General features: G+C 48.2%; 1 protein-coding gene across 1 annotated transcript; it reads right to left on the bottom strand.

Annotated features, from left to right (window-relative positions):
• Positions 1 to 444: 444 nt before the first annotated feature.
• Positions 445 to 20,164, bottom strand: rest (RE1-silencing transcription factor). Its single transcript, XM_061724700.1, has 8 exons — positions 20,039 to 20,164; positions 16,187 to 16,412; positions 13,722 to 14,222; positions 12,358 to 12,518; positions 9,885 to 9,968; positions 5,144 to 5,430; positions 1,259 to 2,374; positions 445 to 1,132 (listed from the first exon to the last, which is right to left on the bottom strand). Exons 2-8 carry the CDS (start codon positions 16,396 to 16,398, stop codon positions 1,010 to 1,012), a joined length of 2,484 nt encoding a protein of 827 aa, XP_061580684.1. The 5' UTR covers positions 16,399 to 16,412; positions 20,039 to 20,164; the 3' UTR covers positions 445 to 1,009.
• Positions 20,165 to 21,925: the final 1,761 nt, after the last annotated feature.

Genomic DNA, 21,925 nt, shown 5'->3' with positions numbered 1-21,925 from the left:
GAAAAAGGAACAGAAGAATACGGTTGATTCACTGGTAATGGAGGAAAATAACCGTCAGGATTTGGCCACGCCCCCTACATCATGTGACCTCATGGCCTGGGGCATGTGCCTTTCGGACAAAATATTGTCATCGAAAATTCGGACCAAATGTCATCAGCGAAAATTCAGACTAAATATCAACGAAAATTTTGACTAAATTTTAACGTCTACGAAAATTCGCACTAAATATCGTTGTCGAAAATTCGGACAAAATTTTGACGTCAAGGAAAATTCTGCCTAAATATCGTCAGCAAAAATTCGGACTAAATATCGTCAACGAAAATTTTGACTAAATTTTAACGGCAACGAAAATTTTGACTGAATTTTAACGTCTACGAAAATTCGGACTAAATGTCGTCAACAAAAATTCGCACTAAAAATCATTGTCGAAAATTTTGACTAAATTTCGACGTCAATGAAAATTCGGATTAAATATCGTCGTCATCGACAAAACCAAAAACCAGACGTGTTGAGGCTGAAAAAAACTTTATTGAAAAAGGAACAGAAGACGACAGTTGATTTACTGGTAATGGAGAAAATAACCGTCAGGGTTTGGCCACGCCCCCTACATCATGTGACCTCATGGCCTGGGGCCACGCCCCCTACATCATGTGACCTCATGGCCTGGGGCCACGCCCCCTACATCATGTGACCTCATGGCCTGGGGCCACGCCCCCTACATCATGTGACGTCATGGCCTGGGGCCACGCCCCCTACATCATGTGACCTCATGGCCTGGGGCCACGCCCCCTACATCATGTGACCTCATGGCCTGGGGCCACGCCCCCTACATCATGTGACCTCATGGCCTGGGGCCACGCCCCCTCCGCAGGAGAAACTAGTTATTGCACTGAAACGTCTCAGAGCTAATCGCCGCCGCGGCGCGTCCTGGTCCTGATTGTCGCAGGCTCGGACCAGAGCGTTAGCGGTAGCCGCGGCGGCGGCCCGTCGTTGCCGCGGCGGCGGCGCCTCACTCCCCCGCCTTGGCGGCGTCCAGGAAGTAAACGTTGACCAGGTGGCGGTTGAGGTGGCGCCGGTACGCCGACTCCAGCGGGAACGCCCGGTCGCAGAAGATGCAGGTGTGGCTCTTGAGCTGCGGGGGCGTGGCCACGTCATCGGTGGGCGTGGCCACGTCATCGGTGGGCGTGGCCGGGGGCGTGGCCACGTCATCGGTGGGCGTGGCCGGCGGCGTGGTCATGTTCTCGGTGGGCGTGGCCACATCTGTGGGCGTGGCCAGTGTGGGCGTGTCCGAGGGCGTGGCCACGTCCTCTGTGGGCGTGTCCGGGGGCGTGTCGTCGGCCATCTTGCCGCCGGCGTTGCCGTGGAGACCGGAGTCGTCACTTCCCTCCGAGACGCTGTCGCTGATGTCACTTCCTGCCTCGTGGCTGCTGTGGATTCCCTCGTCGGTCTCTGAGGGCGTCTGGACCGGGCCGGGGGGGTCCTGCACCACCGGGACCACCGGGACCACCGGGACCACCGGGTCCAGCCGCAGAACCGCCGCCTTCCTGCCGGGCTTCCTGCCTCTCTTCTTCGGCGCCGCCGGGGCCGGCCCGGGTTCCCCGGCCGGTTCGGGCGGCGGCGGCTCCACCGGAGCCTTCAGGCGCCGGGTCTTGGACTTCTGGGACAGGTCCAGAACCTCGGCCGGGGCCTTCCTCTTGGACCCGGGCTTGGACCCGGGCTTGGACCCGGGCTTCTCCTCCTTCTTCTTCTTCTTCTGGGTTTCCTCGTTTTCCGGTTCCGGTTTCTTCCCGAGTCCCGGCTTCTTCTTCCTCCCGGGCTTCCTGGACTTGCCGAGGTTCCGGTTCTTCTCCGCCGGCGGCGCCGGCTCCTCCTCGGGTCCGGGTCCTCCCGGGGTCTGGTTCTGGTTCTGGTTCTGGGGTTCCTCCTCGGCCAGAGGAATCCTCTTCTTGGCCCGTTTCCGGGGCTTGTCCGGGACCTTCGGTGCAGGTGCCGGTTCCGCCGGGACCGGACTCTCGCCTGCGAGCTTCTTCTGCCGGGTCGAGACCTTTCTGTCCGAGTTCTGGTCCGGCTGGGGGGGCCGGGCCTTTCTGTCCGAGTTCTGGTCCGGCTGGGGGGGCCGGGTCTTCCTGTCGGGGTTCTGGTCCGGCTGGGGGGGCCGGCCGGCCCGGCGGACAGACAGGTTGATGGGGCTGGAGTCGTCCGGGCCGTCGGTTTCCGGGCCGGTCCCCGGTTCTTCGGTTCCCGGTTCTTCGATCCCCGGTTCTTCGGTCCCCGGTTCTTCGGTCCCCGGTTCTTCGGTTCCCGGTTCTTCGGTTCCCGGGCCGGCCCCCGGTTCCAGTTCCTCCGCCGCCGTCCTCTTCGCCCGCAGCCGCACCTGTGATTGATACAAAACGTTTTGTTACTTCATATTAGCGCTGGGACGATACGCTAACTCACCATTCAACACTGTGGTGATATTTGGCCCTGGATAACGATAACATCACCATATCTACCATATTCCATATATAGTAAGACATTTCATCAACGATATATGTGACTGAAAAAGAAAAAATACCCATAAAAAGGAAAACGTCTGTAGTTCTGCATTTATTCAATACCAAAACCTCATACAATGTACAAAGAAAGTCACAATCTCCCTGGTGGAATGTAAACAAGGTGACTCTGCCCCCACTAGCCCTCCCCTCTCAGGAACATCTGTGGACCTGTTTCAGAACTGACCGACCCGTCTGATATCACTTGGATGTGCCGGGACCCCAAAAATTCTTAAAACTTGGTTTGACGTCTATAGGTCGTCACTTAACATTAAAAAAACAAAATTTATGATTTTTGGAAACCGAAAAGAAATTTATGGGGCTATTACATTAAAAATATGTGATTCTGATATTGAAAGAGTATCTGATATAAAATTCTTAAGGTTTGTTATTGATTGTAAATTAACGTGGAAACAACATATTAGATACATAAAAGTTAATAGCAATCCTGTATAAGTCCAGAAATATATTAAATCATAAAGCACTACATTTAATGTATTGTTCACTAATAAACCTTATATATGGTATTGTGTGGGAGTATCCACGTATAAGACAACAGGAAATGCTTTAGTCCTCTTACAAAAAACAGCCATGTTTTATTAACGGGGAAACTATGAACATACAAATCCATTGTTTATAAAATCCCATGTTATGAAATTTAATGATTTGGTTTATTATAAAATAATGCTAATAATGTATAAAGCTAGATTAAAGTTACTCCCTGTCTGTGTACAACGGTTTTTCTCAATACATGAGTCAAAATATAATTTGCGTGATGTTTGTAAATTTGTTGTGGGAGTTAAACTATGGAGTGACGCTAACATAGACAATGTGCAGCTCATTTTCAGTTTACAAAAAAAAGATTTGTAGAGCAATCTTTGAAAGCTACAAATGTTAATGTTTATTTGTTTTTGTTTGTTTCTGTTCTCTGATATTTATATTAAAAAAATGTCTTTACTACTTTATATGTAAACCTTATTGGTCCTTTTCTGGTTTAGTTTTGCTGTTGTTTGTTTGTAGGACAGGCATTAATATCACCACGACGCTTCTGCCTTTTCACTCACTATTTTTTCGATAATGTTTGTGTTGATAATTAGAGTTGGATCACGGGGATCACGGCATTTTCAAAACATCGGTATCGCCCCAAAAAAGTACCGGGACGTATGTAGTTATTAATGTTTTTAATATATATTTGTTGGACCACCGGCCGTGTGAATTCATGTGTGATTATCATGGGAATTATTCATTTAGATGAACTCATATGAAATGTGTGATTTCAGTCAGGCTTTGACCGGACTACCAGGCCGGATTTCAGGCCACCAGGCCGGAGATTTCAGGCTACCAGGCCGGATTTCAGGCCACCAGGCCGGAGATTTCAGGCTACCAGGCCGGATTTCAGGCTACCAGGCCGGATTTCAGGCCACCAGGCCGGATTTCAGGCCACCAGGCCGGAGATTTCAGGCTACCAGGCCGGAGATTTCAGGCTACCAGGCCGGATTTCAGGCTACCAGGCCGGAGATTTCAGGCCACCAGGCCGGAGATTTCAGGCTACCAGGCTGGATTTCAGGCTACCAGGCTGGATTTCAGGCTACCAGGCCGGATTTCATGGAATTTGGAATTTACCCAAGTGGAATTGGAATTTGGAATTTAGAATTTGGAATTTACCCAAGTGTTTTACCATCTGCTCGACACTGGTGTAAATAAATTCTAATTGAAAGAAGTCGGCCTTGTTCATTTTGCGCACGTTTGCTGCTAATGTTGGTTGTTCGGATTTCATCCTTCAATTATTATTCTGCAGAATAATTCATCTTGAGACTGATTTTGCTGTAGTTTTCAGCCAGGTGGTGCCCCGTCTCCATTAAGTCATTGATGATTCAATTTGATAAATAATCTACCTTATTAATTATTAATAATTGTTGAGGGGCAATTATTAATCACTCTCTTGAAAACTGAAACAGCATCTACTTGTGGCACAACATATTAAATCGTTTTATATATCGTTGCATTTAACGTCACATCCGGCCGACGAATTAAGTGAAACTAACATGGTTTAATGTTTGAATTGTGAAATGATCTATCTGTTCATGTTCATTAAGCTGCTGATATTCATTCATTCATTCATTCATTCATTCATTCATTCATTCATTCATTCATTCATTCATTCATTCAGAATGTTGCACTAAGGTTAAGCCAAAAAGTATTTTAATGTTCTTGTGTTTGTGAGTTTGACTGGATGTTCAACTACCTCTTTTGAATTTAAATGTATTTATTTTTGTTATTGCACTATTCTGCACTTTTTGTTTTAGTTTACAATTTTGTGTCACCAGAGCTGATAATCTTTGTTGAAATAAATGTCCATGTTGTTTCTAATGGACAAGAAAAGAAACGTGGGATCATTTATTTTTCGTCATCTTTTTTTTTTGAAAATGTATCTAATCGGGAAAAAGTGTTGGAAATGTATCGGGAGCCAAAAAAAGTGATCGGATCGGGAAAAATCGGGATCGGCATAAACTCAAACTCAAGTGATCGGGAGCTAAAAAACCCTGATCGGGACAACCGTATTGATAATGCTTGTAGTGTGACTGAGTAAAGAATTTCAATCGATCAATCACCTTGGACGTGTCCAGCGGCGCGGGGCAGCCGGCGTGCCGGGACTTCAGGTGGTACTGCAGGTTGCACTTCTTGGAGGCGGCGTACTTGCAGAGCGGGCAGAGGAACTGCCGCGGGTTCAGGTGCAGCTCCACGTGCTTCTTGAAGTTGCTGCGGTCGGCCGTCTTGTAGTCGCAGTACGGGCAGCCCAGCGGCTTCGGCCCGTCGTGCACCTGCCGCGCGTGGCGCGTCACCTCGTGCTGGTTGGCCGCCAGGTACGGGCAGCTGTCGCACTTGAAGGGCCGCTCGCCTGCGGACAGGAAGTGACACGCGTTAGGACCAGCAGAGCATCATGGGAATTTTCATTGACGACGATATTTGGTCCGAATTTTGCTTGACAACGATATTTAGTCAGAATTTTTGATGCCGATATTTAGTTCAAATTTTCGCTGACAATATTTGGTCCGAATTTCCATTGACGATATTTAGTCGGAATTTTTGATGACGATATTTAGTCCGAATTTTCATTGACGCCGATATTTAGTCCGAATTTTCGTTGACGATATTTAGTCCGAATTTTTGTAGACGACGATATTCAGTCAGAATTTTCGTTGACAATATTTAGTAAGAATTTTCGTTGACAATATTTAGTAAGAATTTTCGTTGACAATATTTAGTCAGAATTTTCAATGACAATATTTAGTCAGAATTTTCGTTGACGATATTTAGTCCCAATTTTCAATGACGACAATACTTAGTCTGAATTTTCGCTGACAACGATATTTAGTTCGAATTTTCGTTGACGACCATATTTAGTCAGAATTTCCATTGACAATATTTAGTCAGAATTTTCGTTGACGATATTTGGTGCAAATTTTTGTTGACGAAGATATTTAGTCAGAATTTTCGATGACGACGATATTTGGGATGAATTTTCGTTGACAACGATATTCAGTCCGAATTTTTGTTGACGATATTTAGTCTGAATTTTCGTTGACAATTTTTAGTGTGAATTTTCAATGACGACGATATTTAGTCCGACTTTTCGTTGACGACAATATTTAGTCCGAATTTTCGCTGATGATAATTAGTGTGAATTTTCATTGACGACGATATTTAGTTTGAATTTTCGTTGACGGCGATATTTAGTCTTAATTTTCGATGACGATATTTAGTCCGAATTTTTGATGACGATATTTAGTCCGAATTTTCGCTGATGATAATTAGTGTGAATTTTCATTTACAACAATATTTAGTCTGAATTTTCGTGGACGACGATATTTAGTCTTAATTTTCGACGATATTTGGTGTGAATTTTCGTTGACGATATTTAGTCCGAATTTTTGTTGCCGATATTTGGTCCGAATTTTCCTTGACAACGATATTTAGTCAGAATTTTCGTTGACGATATTTAGTCTGAATTTTCGATGACAGCGATATTTAGAAAATTCTGACTAAATATCGTCAACGAAAATTCGGACTAAATATCTTCGCACTTGAAGGGCCGCTCGCCCGTGGACAGGAAGTGACTCGCGTTAGGACCTGGGAGCGGAGCATCATGGGAGGTCTAAAGAGGAACGGGACACCGGTGGGCGGGGCTACCAGAATCAGGGCGGGGCTAACAGAATCAGGGCGGGGCAAAAAGAATCAGGGCGGGGCTAACAGAATCAGGGCGGGGCTAACAGAATCAGGGCGGGGCTAACATAATCAGGGCGGGGCTAACGGAATCAGGGCGGGGCTAACATAATCAGGGCGGGGCAAACGGAATCAGGGCAGGGCAAAAAGAATCAGGGCGGGGCTAACAGAATCAGTACGGGGCTAACAGAATCAGGGCGGGGCTAACAGAATCGGGGCGGGGCTAACTGAATCAGGACGGGGCTAACTGAATCAGGGCGGGGCTAACTGAATCAGGGCGGGGCTAATAAAATCAGGGTGGGGCTAACGGAATCAGGGCGGGGCTAATAGAATCAGGGCGGGGCTAACGGAATCAGGGCGGGGCTAATAGAATCAGGGCTAATAGAATCAGGGCGGGGCTAATAGAATCAGGGCGGGGCTAACTGAATCAGGGCGGGGCTAATAAAATCAGGGTGGGGCTAACGGAATCAGGGCGGGGCTAATAGAATCAGGGCGGGGCTAACGGAATCAGGGCGGGGCTAATAGAATCAGGGCGGGGCTAACGGAATCAGGGCGGGGCTAATAAAATCAGGGTGGGGCTAATAGAATCAGGGCGGGGATAACGGAATCAGGGCGGGGCTAATAAAATCAGGGTGGGGCTAATAGAATCAGGGCGGGGCTAACAGAATCAGGGCGGGGCTAACGGAATCAGGGCGGGGCTAACAGAATCAGGGCGGGGCTAATAGAATCAGGGCTAATAGAATCAGGGCGGGGCAAACAGAATCAGGGCGGGGCTAATAGAATCGGGGCGGGGCTAATAGAATCAGGGCGGGGCTAACAGAATCAGGGCGGGGCTAACAGAATCAGGGTGGGGCTAATAGAATCAGGGCGGGGCTAACGGAATCAGGGCGGGGCAAAAAGAATCAGGGCGGGGCTAACTGAATCAGGGCGGGGCTAATAGAATCAGGGTGGGGCTAATAGAATCAGGGCGGGGCTAACTGAATCAGGGCGGGGCTAATAAAATCAGGGCGGGGCTAATAGAATCAGGGCGGGGCTAACAGAATCAGGGCGGGGCTAATAAAATCAGGGTGGGGCTAATAGAATCAGGGCGGGGCTAACAGAATCAGGGCGGGGCTAACGGAATCAGGGCGGGGCTAATAAAATCAGGGCGGGGCTAATAGAATCAGGGCGGGGCTAACGGAATCAGGGCGGGGCTAACGGAATCAGGGCGGGGCTAACGGAATCAGGGCGGGGCTAACAGAATCAGGGCGGGGCTAATAGAATCGGGGCGGGGCTAATGGAATCGGGGCGGGGCAAACGGAATCAGGGCGGGGCTAATAGAATCAGGGCGGGGCTAATAGAATCGGGGCGGGGCTAATAGAATCAGGGCGGGGCTAATAGAATCGGGGCGGGGCAAACGGAATCAGGGCGGGGCTAATAGAATCGGGGCGGGGCTAATAGAATCGGGGCGGGGCTAATAGAATCAGGGCGGGGCTAATAGAATCGGGGCGGGGCAAACGGAATCAGGGCGGGGCTAACAGAATCAGGGTGGGGCTAACGGAATCAGGGCGGGGCTAACAGAATCAGGGTGGGGCTAACGGAATCAGGGCGGGGCTAATAGAATCAGGGCGGGGCTAATAGAATCAGGGCGGGGCTAACAGAATCAGGGCGGGGCTAATAGAATCAGGGCGGGGCTAATAGAATCAGGGCGGGGCTAATAGAATCAGGGCGGGGCTAATAGAATCAGGGCGGGGCTAATAGAATCAGGGCGGGGCAAACAGAATCGGGGCGGGGCTAATAGAATCGGGGCGGGGCTAATAGAATCAGGGCGGGGCTAATAGAATCAGGGCGGGGCTAATAGAATCAGGGCGGGGCTAATAGAATCAGGGCGGGGCTAATAGAATCAGGGCGGGGCTAATAGAATCGGGGCGGGGCTAATGGAATCGGGGCGGGGCAAACGGAATCAGGGCGGGGCTAATAGAATCAGGGCGGGGCTAATAGAATCGGGGCGGGGCTAATAGAATCAGGGCGGGGCTAATAGAATCGGGGCGGGGCAAACGGAATCAGGGCGGGGCTAATAGAATCAGGGCGGGGCTAATAGAATCGGGGCGGGGCTAATAGAATCAGGGCGGGGCTAATAGAATCGGGGCGGGGCAAACGGAATCAGGGCGGGGCTAATAGAATCGGGGCGGGGCTAATAGAATCGGGGCGGGGCTAATAGAATCAGGGCGGGGCTAATAGAATCAGGGCGGGGCTAATAGAATCAGGGCGGGGCTAATAGAATCAGGGCGGGGCTAATAGAATCAGGGCGGGGCTAACAGAATCAGGGCGGGGCTAATAGAATCAGGGCGGGGCTAATAGAATCAGGGCGGGGCTAATAGAATCAGGGCGGGGCTAATAGAATCAGGGCGGGGCAAACAGAATCAGGGCGGGGCTAATAGAATCGGGGCGGGGCTAATAGAATCAGGGCGGGGCTAATAGAATCAGGGCGGGGCTAATAGAATCAGGGCGGGGCTAATAGAATCAGGGCGGGGCTAACAGAATCAGGGCGGGGCTAATAGAATCAGGGCGGGGCTAATAGAATCAGGGCGGGGCTAATAGAATCAGGGCGGGGCTAATAGAATCAGGGCGGGGCAAACAGAATCAGGGCGGGGCTAATAGAATCGGGGCGGGGCTAATAGAATCAGGGCGGGGCTAATAGAATCAGGGCGGGGCTAATAGAATCAGGGCGGGGCTAATAGAATCAGGGCGGGGCTAATAGAATCAGGGCGGGGCTAACAGAATCGGGGCGGGGCAAACAGAATCAGGGCGGGGCAAACAGAATCAGGGCGGGGCATCGGGAGCTGAGAACACTGAAGGTTCTGGACTCGGTCTGGTTTAGACCATAACGGGTCTAAACCAGACCGGGTCCAGACCCAGAACCACCACAACCACAGAAGTCGGCGGGCAGCAGTTTTTTACCGTTCAGTCCTCGTCCTCGGCTTCACGAGAGCAGGAGAGAAGACAGCAGAGTCAGAACAAACACCAGAACCAGAACCAGAACCAGGACCTGGACCAGAACCAGGACCTGAACCAGGACCTGGACCAGAACCAGAACCAGAACCAGAACCAGGACCTGGACCAGAACCAGGAACCAGAACCAGAACTCACCTGAGTGGGTCCTCATGTGGCGGGTCAGGTGGGTTTTCTGGGAACTGGAATAGTCGCAGTACAAACACCGGAACGGACGGACGCCTGAGGAGGAGGAGTCACATGATCAACCACCAATGAGAGGGAGGAGTCACATGATCAACCACCAATGAGAGGGAGGAGGAGGAGTCACATGATCAACCACCAATGAGAGGGAGGAGTCACATGATCAACCACCAATGAGAGGGAGGAGGAGTCACATGATCAACCACCAATGAGAGGGAGGAGGAGTCACATGATCAACCACCAATGAGAGGGAGGAGGAGTCACATGATCAACCACCAATGAGAGGGAGGAGGAGTCACATGATCAACCACCAATGAGAGGGAGGAGGAGGAGTCACATGATCAACCACCAATGAGAGGGAGGAGGAGGAGTCACATGATCAACCACCAATGAGAGGGAGGAGGAGGAGTCACATGATCAACCACCAATGAGAGGGAGGAGGAGTCACATGATCAACCACCAATGAGAGGGAGGAGGAGGAGTCACATGATCAACCACCAATGAGAGGGAGGAGGAGGAGTCACATGATCAACCACCAATGAGAGGGAGGAGGAGTCACATGATCAACCACCAATGAGAGGGAGGAGGAGGAGTCACATGATCAACCACCAATGAGAGGGAGGAGGAGTCACATGATCAACCACCAATGAGAGGGAGGAGTCACATGATCTACCACCAATGAGAGGGAGGAGGAGTCACATGATCAACCACCAATGAGAGGGAGGAGTCACATGATCAACCACCAATGAGAGGGAGGAGGAGTCACATGATCAACCACCAATGAGAGGGAGGAGTCACATGATCAACCACCAATGAGAGGGAGGAGTCACATGATCTACCACCAATGAGAGGGAGGAGGAGTCACATGATCAACCACCAATGAGAGGGAGGAGGAGTCACATGATCAACCACCAATGAGAGGGAGGAGGAGGAGTCACATGATCAACCACCAATGAGAGGGAGGAGTCACATGATCAACCACCAATGAGAGGGAGGAGGAGGAGTCACATGATCAACCACCAATGAGAGGGAGGAGTCACATGATCAACCACCAATGAGAGGGAGGAGTCACATGATCAACCACCAATGAGAGGGAGGAGGAGTCACATGATCAACCACCAATGAGAGGGAGGAGGAGTCACATGATCAACCACCAATGAGAGGGAGGAGGAGGAGTCACATGATCAACCACCAATGAGAGGGAGGAGGAGGAGTCACATGATCAACCACCAATGAGAGGGAGGAGTCACATGATCAACCACCAATGAGAGGGAGGAGGGGGAGTCACATGATCAACCACCAATGAGAGGGAGGAGGAGGAGTCACATGATCAACCACCAATGAGAGGGAGGAGGGGGAGTCACATGATCAACCACCAATGAGAGGGAGGAGGAGGAGTCACATGATCAACCACCAATGAGAGGGAGGAGGAGGAGTCACATGATCAACCACCAATGAGAGGGAGGAGGAGGAGTCACATGATCAACCACCAATGAGAGGGAGGAGGAGGAGTCACATGATCAACCACCAATGAGAGGGAGGAGGAGTCACATGATCAACCACCAATGAGAGGGAGGAGGAGTCACATGATCAACCACCAATGAGAGGGAGGAGTCACATGATCAACCACCAATGAGAGGGAGGAGGAGTCACATGATCAACCACCAATGAGAGGGAGGAGTCACATGATCAACCATAGCAATAGTAGTGTTAGCGGTGGGACTGGTACAGCTAACACTCCCACCGCTAACACTACTATTGCTAACATTACTACCGCTAACACTGCTACCCTTATTGGTACAGCTAACAGTCCCACCGCTAAGATTGCTACCGCTAACCCTGCTACCGCTAATAACCGCTAACAGTCCCACCGATAACACTGCTACTGCTATCGCTAACAGTCCAACCGCTAACCCTGCTACTGCTAACAGTCCCACCGCTAACCCTGCCACTGCTATCGCCAACAGTCCCACCGCTAACATTACTACTGCTAACACTGCTACTGCTATTGGTACAGCTAACAGTCCCACCGCTAACATTACTACTACTATTGGTACAGCTAACAGTCCCAACGCTAACATTACTACTGCTAACACTGCTACTGCTATTGGTACAGCATACATTCCCACTGCTAACACTGCTATTGCTATTGGTACAGCATACATTCCCACTGCTAACACTGCTATTGCTACCGCTAACAGAAACGGTGGTCATCCTAACATTGTTACAATCTCAGAGTCTTTAAAAACTTCATGATTATTTACACTTTTATTTACGAATTTATGCCGACAGGTGTGAAGAGAAGCTTTCCTGTCATTGAAGGACCTGCATGGAATTAGCGGTTAGCAACAGGTAAGGACAGGTGAGACAGGTGCATCCAGGACAGGTGAGGACAGGTGAAAGAGGTGCGTGCAGGTGCGCCCCCCACCTGTGTGCGTGCGGATGTGCTGGACGTAGTTGCTCTTGCGGTCGGAGAAGTAGCTGCACTGGCTGCAGGTGTGCAGCTTGGAGGGGAAGTGGTTCCTCAGGTGTTTCCTCCAGTGGTACTGGCTGACCGTGGTGTAGGGGCAGAGCGTGCACTTGAACACCCTGGGGAGAGAAGGTCGTTAGCTAGGTTAGCCCTGGGCCCGCCCCCTGACCCTGTGGTGTAGGGGCAGAGTGTGCACTTGAACACCCTGGGGAGACACGGTCGTTAGCTAGGTTAGTTAGGGGCCCTGGCCCTGGAGCCCCGCCCCCTGACCCCTAACCCTGTGGTGTAGGTGCAGAGCGTGCACTTGAACATCCTGGGGAGAGAAGGTCGTTAGCTAGGTTAGCCCTGGCCCCGCCCCCTGACCCCGTGGTGTAGGGGCATAGTGTGCACTTGAACAGAGAGGAGACACGGAGGTTAGCTAGGAGCCCCGGGGAAAAATATCGTCAACGCAAATTCGGACTAAATATCGTCAACGAAAATTCAGACTAAATATCGTCGTCAACGAAAATTCGGACTAAATATCGTTAATGATAATTCGGACTAAATATCGTCAATGAAAATTCGGACTAAATATCGTCAACGAAAATTCGGACTAAATATCACCAATGAAAATTCGGACTAAATATCGTTAATGAAAATTCGGACTAAATATCGTTAATGAAAATTCGGACTAAATATCGTTAATGAAAATTCGGACTAAATATCGTTAATGAAAATTCGGACTAAATATCGTTAATGAAAATTCGGACTAAATATCGTCAATGAAAATTCGGACTAAATATCGTCAATGAAAATTCGGACTAAATATCGTCATTAAAAATTTGGACTAAATATCACCGTCAACGAAAATTTGGACTAAATATTGTCGTCAATGAAAATTCGGATTAAATATTGTCGTCAATGAAAATTCGGATTAAATATTGTCGTCAATGAAAATTCGGATTAAATATTGTCGTCAATGAAAATTCGGATTAAATATTGTCGTCAATGAAAATTCGGATTAAATATTGTCGTCAATGAAAATTCGGACTAAATATCGTCGTCATAGAAAATTAAGACTAAATATCACCAACGAAAATTCGGACAAAATATCGTCCCCTGGCCCCGCCCCCTCACCTGTGGTCGTCTCCCCCTCACCTGTGGTCGTCGCCCCCTCACCTGTGGTCGTCGCCCCCTCACCTGTGGTCGTCGCCCTCCTTGCTGTGGTGCTTCAGGTGGTCCCTGGAGCCCCGCCCCCTGACCCCTGGCCTCCTAGCCCCGCCCCCTGACCCCTCCCCCCGCCCCCTGACCCCGCCCCCTCACCTGTGGCCCCGCCCCCTCACCTGTGGTCGTCGCCCTCCTTGCTGTGGTGCTTCAGGTGGGCGATGTAGTGGTCGTAGCGGTTGGTGTTGTAGCCGCAGCGCTCGCAGCGGATCAGGCCCTTAAGGTCTCCGCCGTCCTCGGCGCCGGCCGGCGGTGGCTCCGCCTCCCGGGGCCGGCCCTTGCCCCGCCCCTCCTCCTGGCTCCGCCCCTCCACCTGGTTGACCACCATCATCTTGCTAACGCTGTGGGAGCTCAGGTGCTGCACGAACTCCTCCTCGCTCTGCGCCTGGAAGTGGCAGGGCTTGCAGCGGAACGGCTTCTTCTTCTTCTGCGCGGCGGCGCCGCCGCTAGCGGGCGGCTCGGCCCCGCCCCCCAGCTCCGGGGGGGTGGGGGGGCGGGGCTGCTCCTCGTCCCCGCCCCCCCCGGGGGCCGAGCCGGCCGGGGACTCGGGGGACTCGGGGGACTCGGGGGACTCGGGGTACTCCACGATGCAGACCTCGCGGTGGTTGTCGTAGCCGTACCTGCGGGACACAGCCAGTGGCGTCAATTCAGTCTTACTAAGGTACGGCAAGGTTACGAGTCACATGAACTAGAGTATCAATAACACGTCCAGCTAATACTCATCACAGAAGTTTATGGATCTGATCTGTGTGGTCAAGAAAACTGGAACTTTTTCTAATGCAGTCTCACTCACTGCAAAAACTCACAATGTTACCAGGAATATTTGTCTTATTTCTAGTTAAAATGTCTCATTTTTAGTAAAAAATCTCATTACACTTAAAACAAGAGTCATCACCAGAAAAATAACTTGTTATTTGACAATTTTCACCCGTTTAAAGTAAATTTTCACTTGAAATAAGTAGAAAAATCTGCCAGTGGAACAAGATTTATCTTCTTATTACAAGCAAAAAATCTTGTTCCACTGGCAGATTTTTCCACTTATTTAAAAGGTATTGTGACATGAAAAACAAATTTTTCTTGATTTTTTGTGTTTTGTTGGGTGTCTTGACATCAATTACACCCAAAAAACAACGAACTTTTAACATTCAGTGTATTGTGTGCTTTCTGGGATTTTCCGCATAACTATGCAAAAACGGCGCATGTGGTTTGGTGGCGGATCGTTACGTAACGATCCGCTAAATCACCGCCCCCTCCACCCAGCTCCCTGCCTCCTCTCCTCTCCAGCGCACCATAAAGGCTGATTTATGGTTCCGCGTTACACCGACGCAGAACCTACGGCGTAGGGTTACGCGGCGACGCGCACCGTACGCTGAACCCTACGGCGTAGGCTCTGCGTCGATTTAACGCGGAACCATAAATCAGGCTTAACACGGAGCTGTTTAGAGCCCCCTCTGTTCTAATCAGCGGAGGAAAACTGCTAAGAAGACCCGCGGCCACTGACTGGACTTAAGATAAGGGGACACTGCTGCTTGCATGCCTTTATTTTTATGATTGTTTGCTGTGGTTCGCCCTCCTGCTTTTCCGTGCATGCTTCGCCTGTCGCTCCCGGCTTAACTCTCCGACGCCGCTGTGAGCGTATTGCTGGCGGGGAGCTGCGGTCCCGGTCCTCTGGTCCCGGTTGGACTTCATCCCCGGGCTGTAGTCGCCCTGTCTGGGCTGTGTGTGTGGGTGTTTGTGGTTCGGTGTGCGCGCGTGTGTGTGGAGACGGCAGAAGTGTGTAGCAGTTGGGTTGGAGGAGGTTTGGAGGAGGAGCGGGGCAATGATTGACAGGAAAGGGGGAAAAGGACCCGTTTTTCACGGTGCAAAAAACACTGTAATAAAAAGCCAGGAAAAGAATACTAGAGTGAAGTTTTTCTTGTTACACTCTTTTAGACACATTTGAGGGATGTTGGCCAAGACTTTTAATAGTGTTAAAAGCATGTTAAAAATGATGTCACAATACCTTTAAGTGAAAATCTACTTGAAACAAGTGGAAATTGTTGTTTTTGAGTCTTGTCTTAAATGTAATGAGATTTTATTTGACTAAAAATTAAACATTTTAACTAGAAATAAGACAAATATTCTTGTTAAGATTTTGAGTGTTTGCAGTGTAAAATAACTAGTGAAATCGATCATGTTGTTCTGATTTGCATTTGTAGTTATTCTATACGTATTAAATAATATAATAATCAATACAAATGGACATAGAGTAATTCCATAAATGTATTTTAAAAAAAAACATTTACATTTTCCCCTGAAGCCGAGGTGGCGGCTGCCGGACCTTCATACCCAATTGACGCCCCTGGACACAGCGCTTACGTGAGCAGGTGCGTTAGCGTGGCCCCGCCCCCTCACCTGACGTGGCCCCGCCCCCTCACCTGGCGTGGCCCCGCCCCCTCACCTGGCGTGGCCCCGCCCCCTCACCTGATGACGTGGCCCCGCCCCCTCACCTGACGTGGCCCCGCCCCTTCACCTGCCGTGGCCCCGCCCCCTCACCTGCCGTGGCCCCGCCCCCTCACCTGATGACGTGGCCCCGCCCCCTCACCTGATGACGCCCTCGTCCTCGCTGTCCGAGTAGCTGCTCCCCACCGTCGTCAGCTCCATCATCTCCTTCTCGTCGGCCACGCTGCCGTCGCAGCCGCCGCCGCTAGCCTCCGCCGCCACGGTGGCTAGCATCACCAGCTGGGGGGCCGGTAGCCCCGCCCCCTCCTCGTCGTGGTGGTAAACCCCCGCCGGGAACGCCGTCTGTGTCGCCATGCTAGGTCCTGGACCTGCAGAGACCAGGGACGGAGTTAGCAGTGGGACCGTTAGCGGTTATTAGCGGTAGGTCACGCCGTTTGTCAACGGAAAACTGACTAAATATCGTCAAGGAAAATTCGGACTAAATATCGTCAACGAAAATTCGGACTAAACATCGTTGTCAAAGAACCTTTATCACCTGAAAACGAGACGAGATGAAAATGCTGGTCATGTGACAACAACGATAATTAAATATAGAATGCAATATCGTACAGGAATAAAAACCAGACTAAAATGTAGATTACAAAATAAAAACTCGGTAGCGGACGACGCTAATCTGCGTCACACAACTCTGACATTTAAAAGTCACTGTTTAAAGTTTTGAAAGTCGTTCCTAATGTTCCTAATGCACTTTAATGCAGTTTTACGGAGAAGATTGTATTATGTACTTTTTAACAATAGTTGAGTGTTACTTTTGTTCAAAGTCTTTATTTCTTACTTGAAGAAAAAGCTAATTAATCACTTTATTTATTTTGTATGTAATGTTATTTGTTTTTACTGAAAATGCTCAGAATCATTCCAGTTCAACTATAGAAGTAGCCTTTATTTTAATTCATTAACATCAAAAACACATTTTATAAGAGTAAAAAGGTAAAAAAATTGAATAAAATGGAAAGACCAAAAAATTTTAACGGAATTTGGGAAAAAATAACGGATTTAGTATACAACTAACTACTAAGTATAATAGTTTTTAGTGGTATATGGAAGTCTATGGAGGTAGATTTGTGTCTTAATTATTATTTATATTATATATTTGATTGCTTCAGTCAAAAAATATATTTTCAATTTAAAAAAAATTAACTTCAATCAAAGAAAAAAAGTGAATGCCAAAAAATATTTGAGACTCAAATAAATGCATTTGAACACTGTTTTTCTTGATTGGACATTTTTTCTTCGATAGAAGTGACGTTTTTTTTGTTTGAAGCAACGTTTTTGATTGAAGTAGTGTTTGGGCCACATTATGGGTAGGACATTTGTGTCTTTATCATTTAATCAAAAAAGAAGTTGCTTCAAAAAGAAAAAAAAGTATTTGAATGCAAAAAAATATTTGAGACCCAAAGAATTGCATTTGAACACTTTTTGGATTTAAAATATATTTTTTGATTGAAGCAATCTTTTTTTTGATTGGATAGTTAAGACACAAATCTACCTCCATAGACGTCCTCCCGGCCGATGTGATTACAGTAGTTTTTAATGGCCGTCCTCCCGGCCGATGTGATCTAACAGCAGTTTTTAATGGCCGTCCTCCCGGCCGATGTGATCTAATAACAGTTTTTAATGGCCGTCCTCCCGGCCGATGTGATCTAATAACAGTTTTTAATGGCCGTCCTCCCGGCCGATGTGATATTACAGTAGTTTTAATGGCCGTCCTCCCGGCCAATGTGATATTACAGCAGTTTTTAATGGCCGTCCTCCCGGCCGATGTGATCTAACAGTAGTTTTAATGGCCGTCCTCCCGGCCGATGTGATTTTACAGTAGTTTTAATGGCCGTCCTCCCGGCCGATGTGATCTAACAGTAGTTTTTAACGGCCGTCCTCCCGGCCGATGTGATACAGTAGTTTTAATGGCCGTACTCCCGGCCGATGTGATATTACAGTAGTTTTAATGGCCGTCCTCCCGGCCGATGTGATCTAATAACAGTTTTTAATGGCCGTCCTCCCGGCCGATGTGATATTACAGTAGTTTTAATGGCCGTCCTCCCGGCTGATGTGATCTAACAGTAGTTTTTAAATGGCCGTCCTCCCGGCTGATGTGATCTAACAGCAGTTTTTAATGGCCGTCCTCCCGGCCGATGTGATATTACAGTAGTTTTAATGGCCGTCCTCCCGGCCGATGTGATCTAACAGTAGTTTTAATGGCCGTCCTCCCGGCCGATGTGATCTAGCGGCCATTTTGAACAGCACCAGTCCGAGTAACAGCGCCTCGCGGGATAGTGACGTCATACACCGTCAAACAGCATAAAACTGTGTTTTAATGTTTAAAACTGAAAGTTTTGTGAAAGAACCCAGCAGCGGTGAGGACCTGGTACTAAACAAACCTTCTCTAACTTTATGTGAACAGATATTAGTGAACTTATGAATCCAGATGTTTTTATTCTCACTTTTAAATGGTTTCAGCCAGATTTATAAGTTAATAAAGTCTCTTTTTCACCCAGAAAGTTGATCAAACTTGTAATATCGTACGTTTTTACAGAGTAACATTTCTACTAAAGTCATAAATCAGTTTTTTTTCACAAGTTTTGAAGATAAATCTGGAACTTCTTGTTCTTTTCAAATGATTCCTTGATTTCTGTCAGAAATCTGAGCTCGTGAAGTTAAAAGTTTGGACTTGTGCAGCGGTTCGGCGGCCCGAACTTCACCAGCTCAGTTCTTTTGAAAAGAACAAGAAGTTCCAGATTTATCTTCAAAACTTGTGAAAAAACCTGGATATTTAGTCTGAATTCTCGTTGACAAAAATTCTGACTAAATATCGAGTATGAAGATAAATCTGGAACTTCTTGTTCTTTTCAAACTATACCTTGATTTCTGTCAGAAATCTGAGCTCGTGAAGTTAAAAACGTGAACTTTCAGAGCAGTTTGAGAGTTTTACTGCTGGTTCGATATTTAGTCAGAATTTTCATTAACGACGATATTTAGTCAGAATTTTTGTCAATGAGAATTTAGACTAAATATCAATGATTTTTCACAAGTTTTGAAGATAAATCTGGAACTTCTTGTTCTTTTCAAATGATTCCTTGATTTCTGGCAGAAATCTGAGCATGTGAAGTTAAAAGTGTGAACTTTCAGAGCAGTTTGAGAGTTTTCCTGCTGGTCCTGGCCCCCCAGGGGGCCCCAGGGGCCCCGGGCCGCTGAACCGCTGCACAAGTCCGAATTTTCGTTGACGACGATATTTAGCCCGAATTTTCGTTGTAAAGTTCACATTTTTAACTTCACGAGCTCAGATTTGTCAGAAATCAAGGTATAGTTTGAAAAGAACAAGAAGTTCAGATTTATCTTCAAAACTTGTGAAAAAACCTCGATATTTAGTACGAATTTTCGTTGACGAAAATTCGTACTAAATATCGTCGTCAACGAAAATTCTGACTAAATATCGAGGTTTTTTCACAAGTTTTGAAGATAAATCTGGAACTTCTTGTTCTTTTCAAATGATAACATGATTTCTGTCAGAAATCTGAGCTCGTGAAGTTAAAAGTTTGAACTTTACAACAAAAATTTGGAAACTTTCAGAGCAGTTTGAGAGTTTCCCTGCTGGTCCTGGCCCCCCAGGGGGCCCCGGGGGCCCCGGGCCGCCGAACCGCTGGATCCGCCCGTGCGGCTGCAAAGTTCTGCAGCTCGTTGGTAATATTCGTTGGGCCGGGCCCTGGTAAAGTGCGTGTTCCTGCGGCCCCGGGCCCCGCTGGGGCCCCTGAGGCCCCCCTGGGGCCCTCCAGGCCCCTCAACCCCCCCCCCCGGGCCCGGTTCGTTGGCCGTGGTGCTGATCAGCCCCGGACAGCGACGCCTCCATTTTCTCCTCGACTCAAACTTTTCAGCTCCGACAAACACCGCTGTTCCCGGGCTGCGGGCCCGCGCTGGGGCCCCCGGGGCCCGCGACACTCACCTTACCGACTCCGCAGCCTCTTCCAGCAACTTTCCCGCAGCTTTATTCCGCTCCGGAGCCGCTTTTCGCTCGACGGACGCCGCGGAAAAGTGAACACAAGTTTCCGCACATTCCTCCACAGCGACGTCAGGCCGTGACGTCATCACGCCGCCCCAAGGCCGCCATGTTTGTAGTCTTTTCTATGGGCGTCGGACTACAGGCGCGTTGGGCGGGAACCTGTTTATATTTTATATATATTTAGTTCTTTAAATAACCATGTATAATATCTACTACTTACTGTATTAAATAAACAATTATTCATTCAACTTTCCCAAGGACTCCAACTTTGAAAAAGTTCTAAACAATCAGTCAAACCACTATAGTTTACTAAAATAAGCTCATGTGGAACACTTTTTAGTGTTTTTCTGCTTATGGAACAAAAAGAAGAAGAATAAAGGAGGTCGTGGAAATCTCAACGTGCTCTTTTATTATGAAAAACAACCTTCTGGGTCACATGACAGGAAGCCCCAACAACCAGAAACCAGAGGTGTGTAAAGTACTTGAAAAAAGTAACTAAGTAAAAGTAGAAATACCACAACGGAAAAAGACTTTGGTTAAAGTTAAAGTCACCCATAAGAAAATGACTTGAGTAAAAGTCTCAAAGTAGTTCACATTAAATGTGCTTACGTATCAAAAGTATCTTGTGAAAAAATATACTTAAGTATCAAAAGTAAAAGTAAAAGTACAAGTATGTTATAGTACGCGTGAAAAGAAGCAACACAACCAAAAATGATCCTTCCCTTGTTTTTTTTATTTTTTGTCAACTAAAATTCAGACTAAATGAGAGATGCTTGAGCACCGGCCCTTTTGGCACTGGTGTCCTTTCAATTCCACAAGGTTCCCTGTGAATTCAGAGATCCAGAAGCTCCCAGCACCCCCACCCCCGTCAACAAAACACGATAAACAATACAATTGTATACAATTCCATTAACAACCATTAACCAATAACATTAAAACACACACACACACACACACACCAAACTCCATCCATCAAATGTTGCAAACCCAAAAGAAACATCAGGGACATTTGTCAGTGTCTGACATCACCAACAACATTACAACAGTACTAAAAAACTACTTAACGGACCAGAAACCACCAGCAGGTGTCTTTCTAAGTAATTCCACACCTTCTTCTCCAGCTGGACAGACCTCTTATTTAACGACTGTGGCTCACTCATCAGACACAATCTGGTCGTCCCTGGACCAACTAACATCCTCCCCTGGACTTGGCCAGAAGAACTCATTAGTCTCATTCTTGTGCATGCGCTTTACTTTGACATCATCTTCAACTCCAGGATGATTCCTGGGTAGGGTTAAACTCCAGGATGATTCCTGGGTAGGGTTCAACTCCAGGATGATTCCTGGGTAGGGTTCACCTCCAGGATGATTCCTGGGTAGGGTTCACCATCTTCACCTCCAGGATGGTTCCTGGGTAGGGTTCAACTCCAGGATGATTCCTGGGTAGGGTTCAACTCCAGGATGATTCCTGGGTAGGGTTCAACTCCAGGATGGTTCCTGGGTAGGGTTAAACTCCAGGATGATTCCGGGGTAGGGTTCAACTCCAGGATGATTCCTGGGTAGGGTTAAACTCCAGGATGATTCCGGGGTAGGGTTCAACTCCAGGATGATTCCAGGGTAGGGTTCAACTCCAGGATGATTCCTGGGTAGGGTTCACCATCTTCAACTCCAGGATGATTCCTGGGTAGGGTTCAACTCCAGGATGATTCCTGGGTAGGGTTCAACTCCAGGATGATTCCTGGGTAGGGTTCACCATCTTCAACTCCAGGATGGTTCCTGGGTAGGGTTCAACTCCAGGATGATTCCAGGGTAGGGTTCAACTCCAGGATG

The sequence above is a fragment of the Cololabis saira genome, chromosome 7 (genome assembly GCF_033807715.1).
Source record: "Cololabis saira isolate AMF1-May2022 chromosome 7, fColSai1.1, whole genome shotgun sequence".
Classification (NCBI taxonomy): domain Eukaryota; kingdom Metazoa; phylum Chordata; class Actinopteri; order Beloniformes; family Belonidae; genus Cololabis; species Cololabis saira.
Note: the sequence above shows the minus strand (reverse complement) of the source record. Positions and strands in the feature narration are given on the sequence as shown.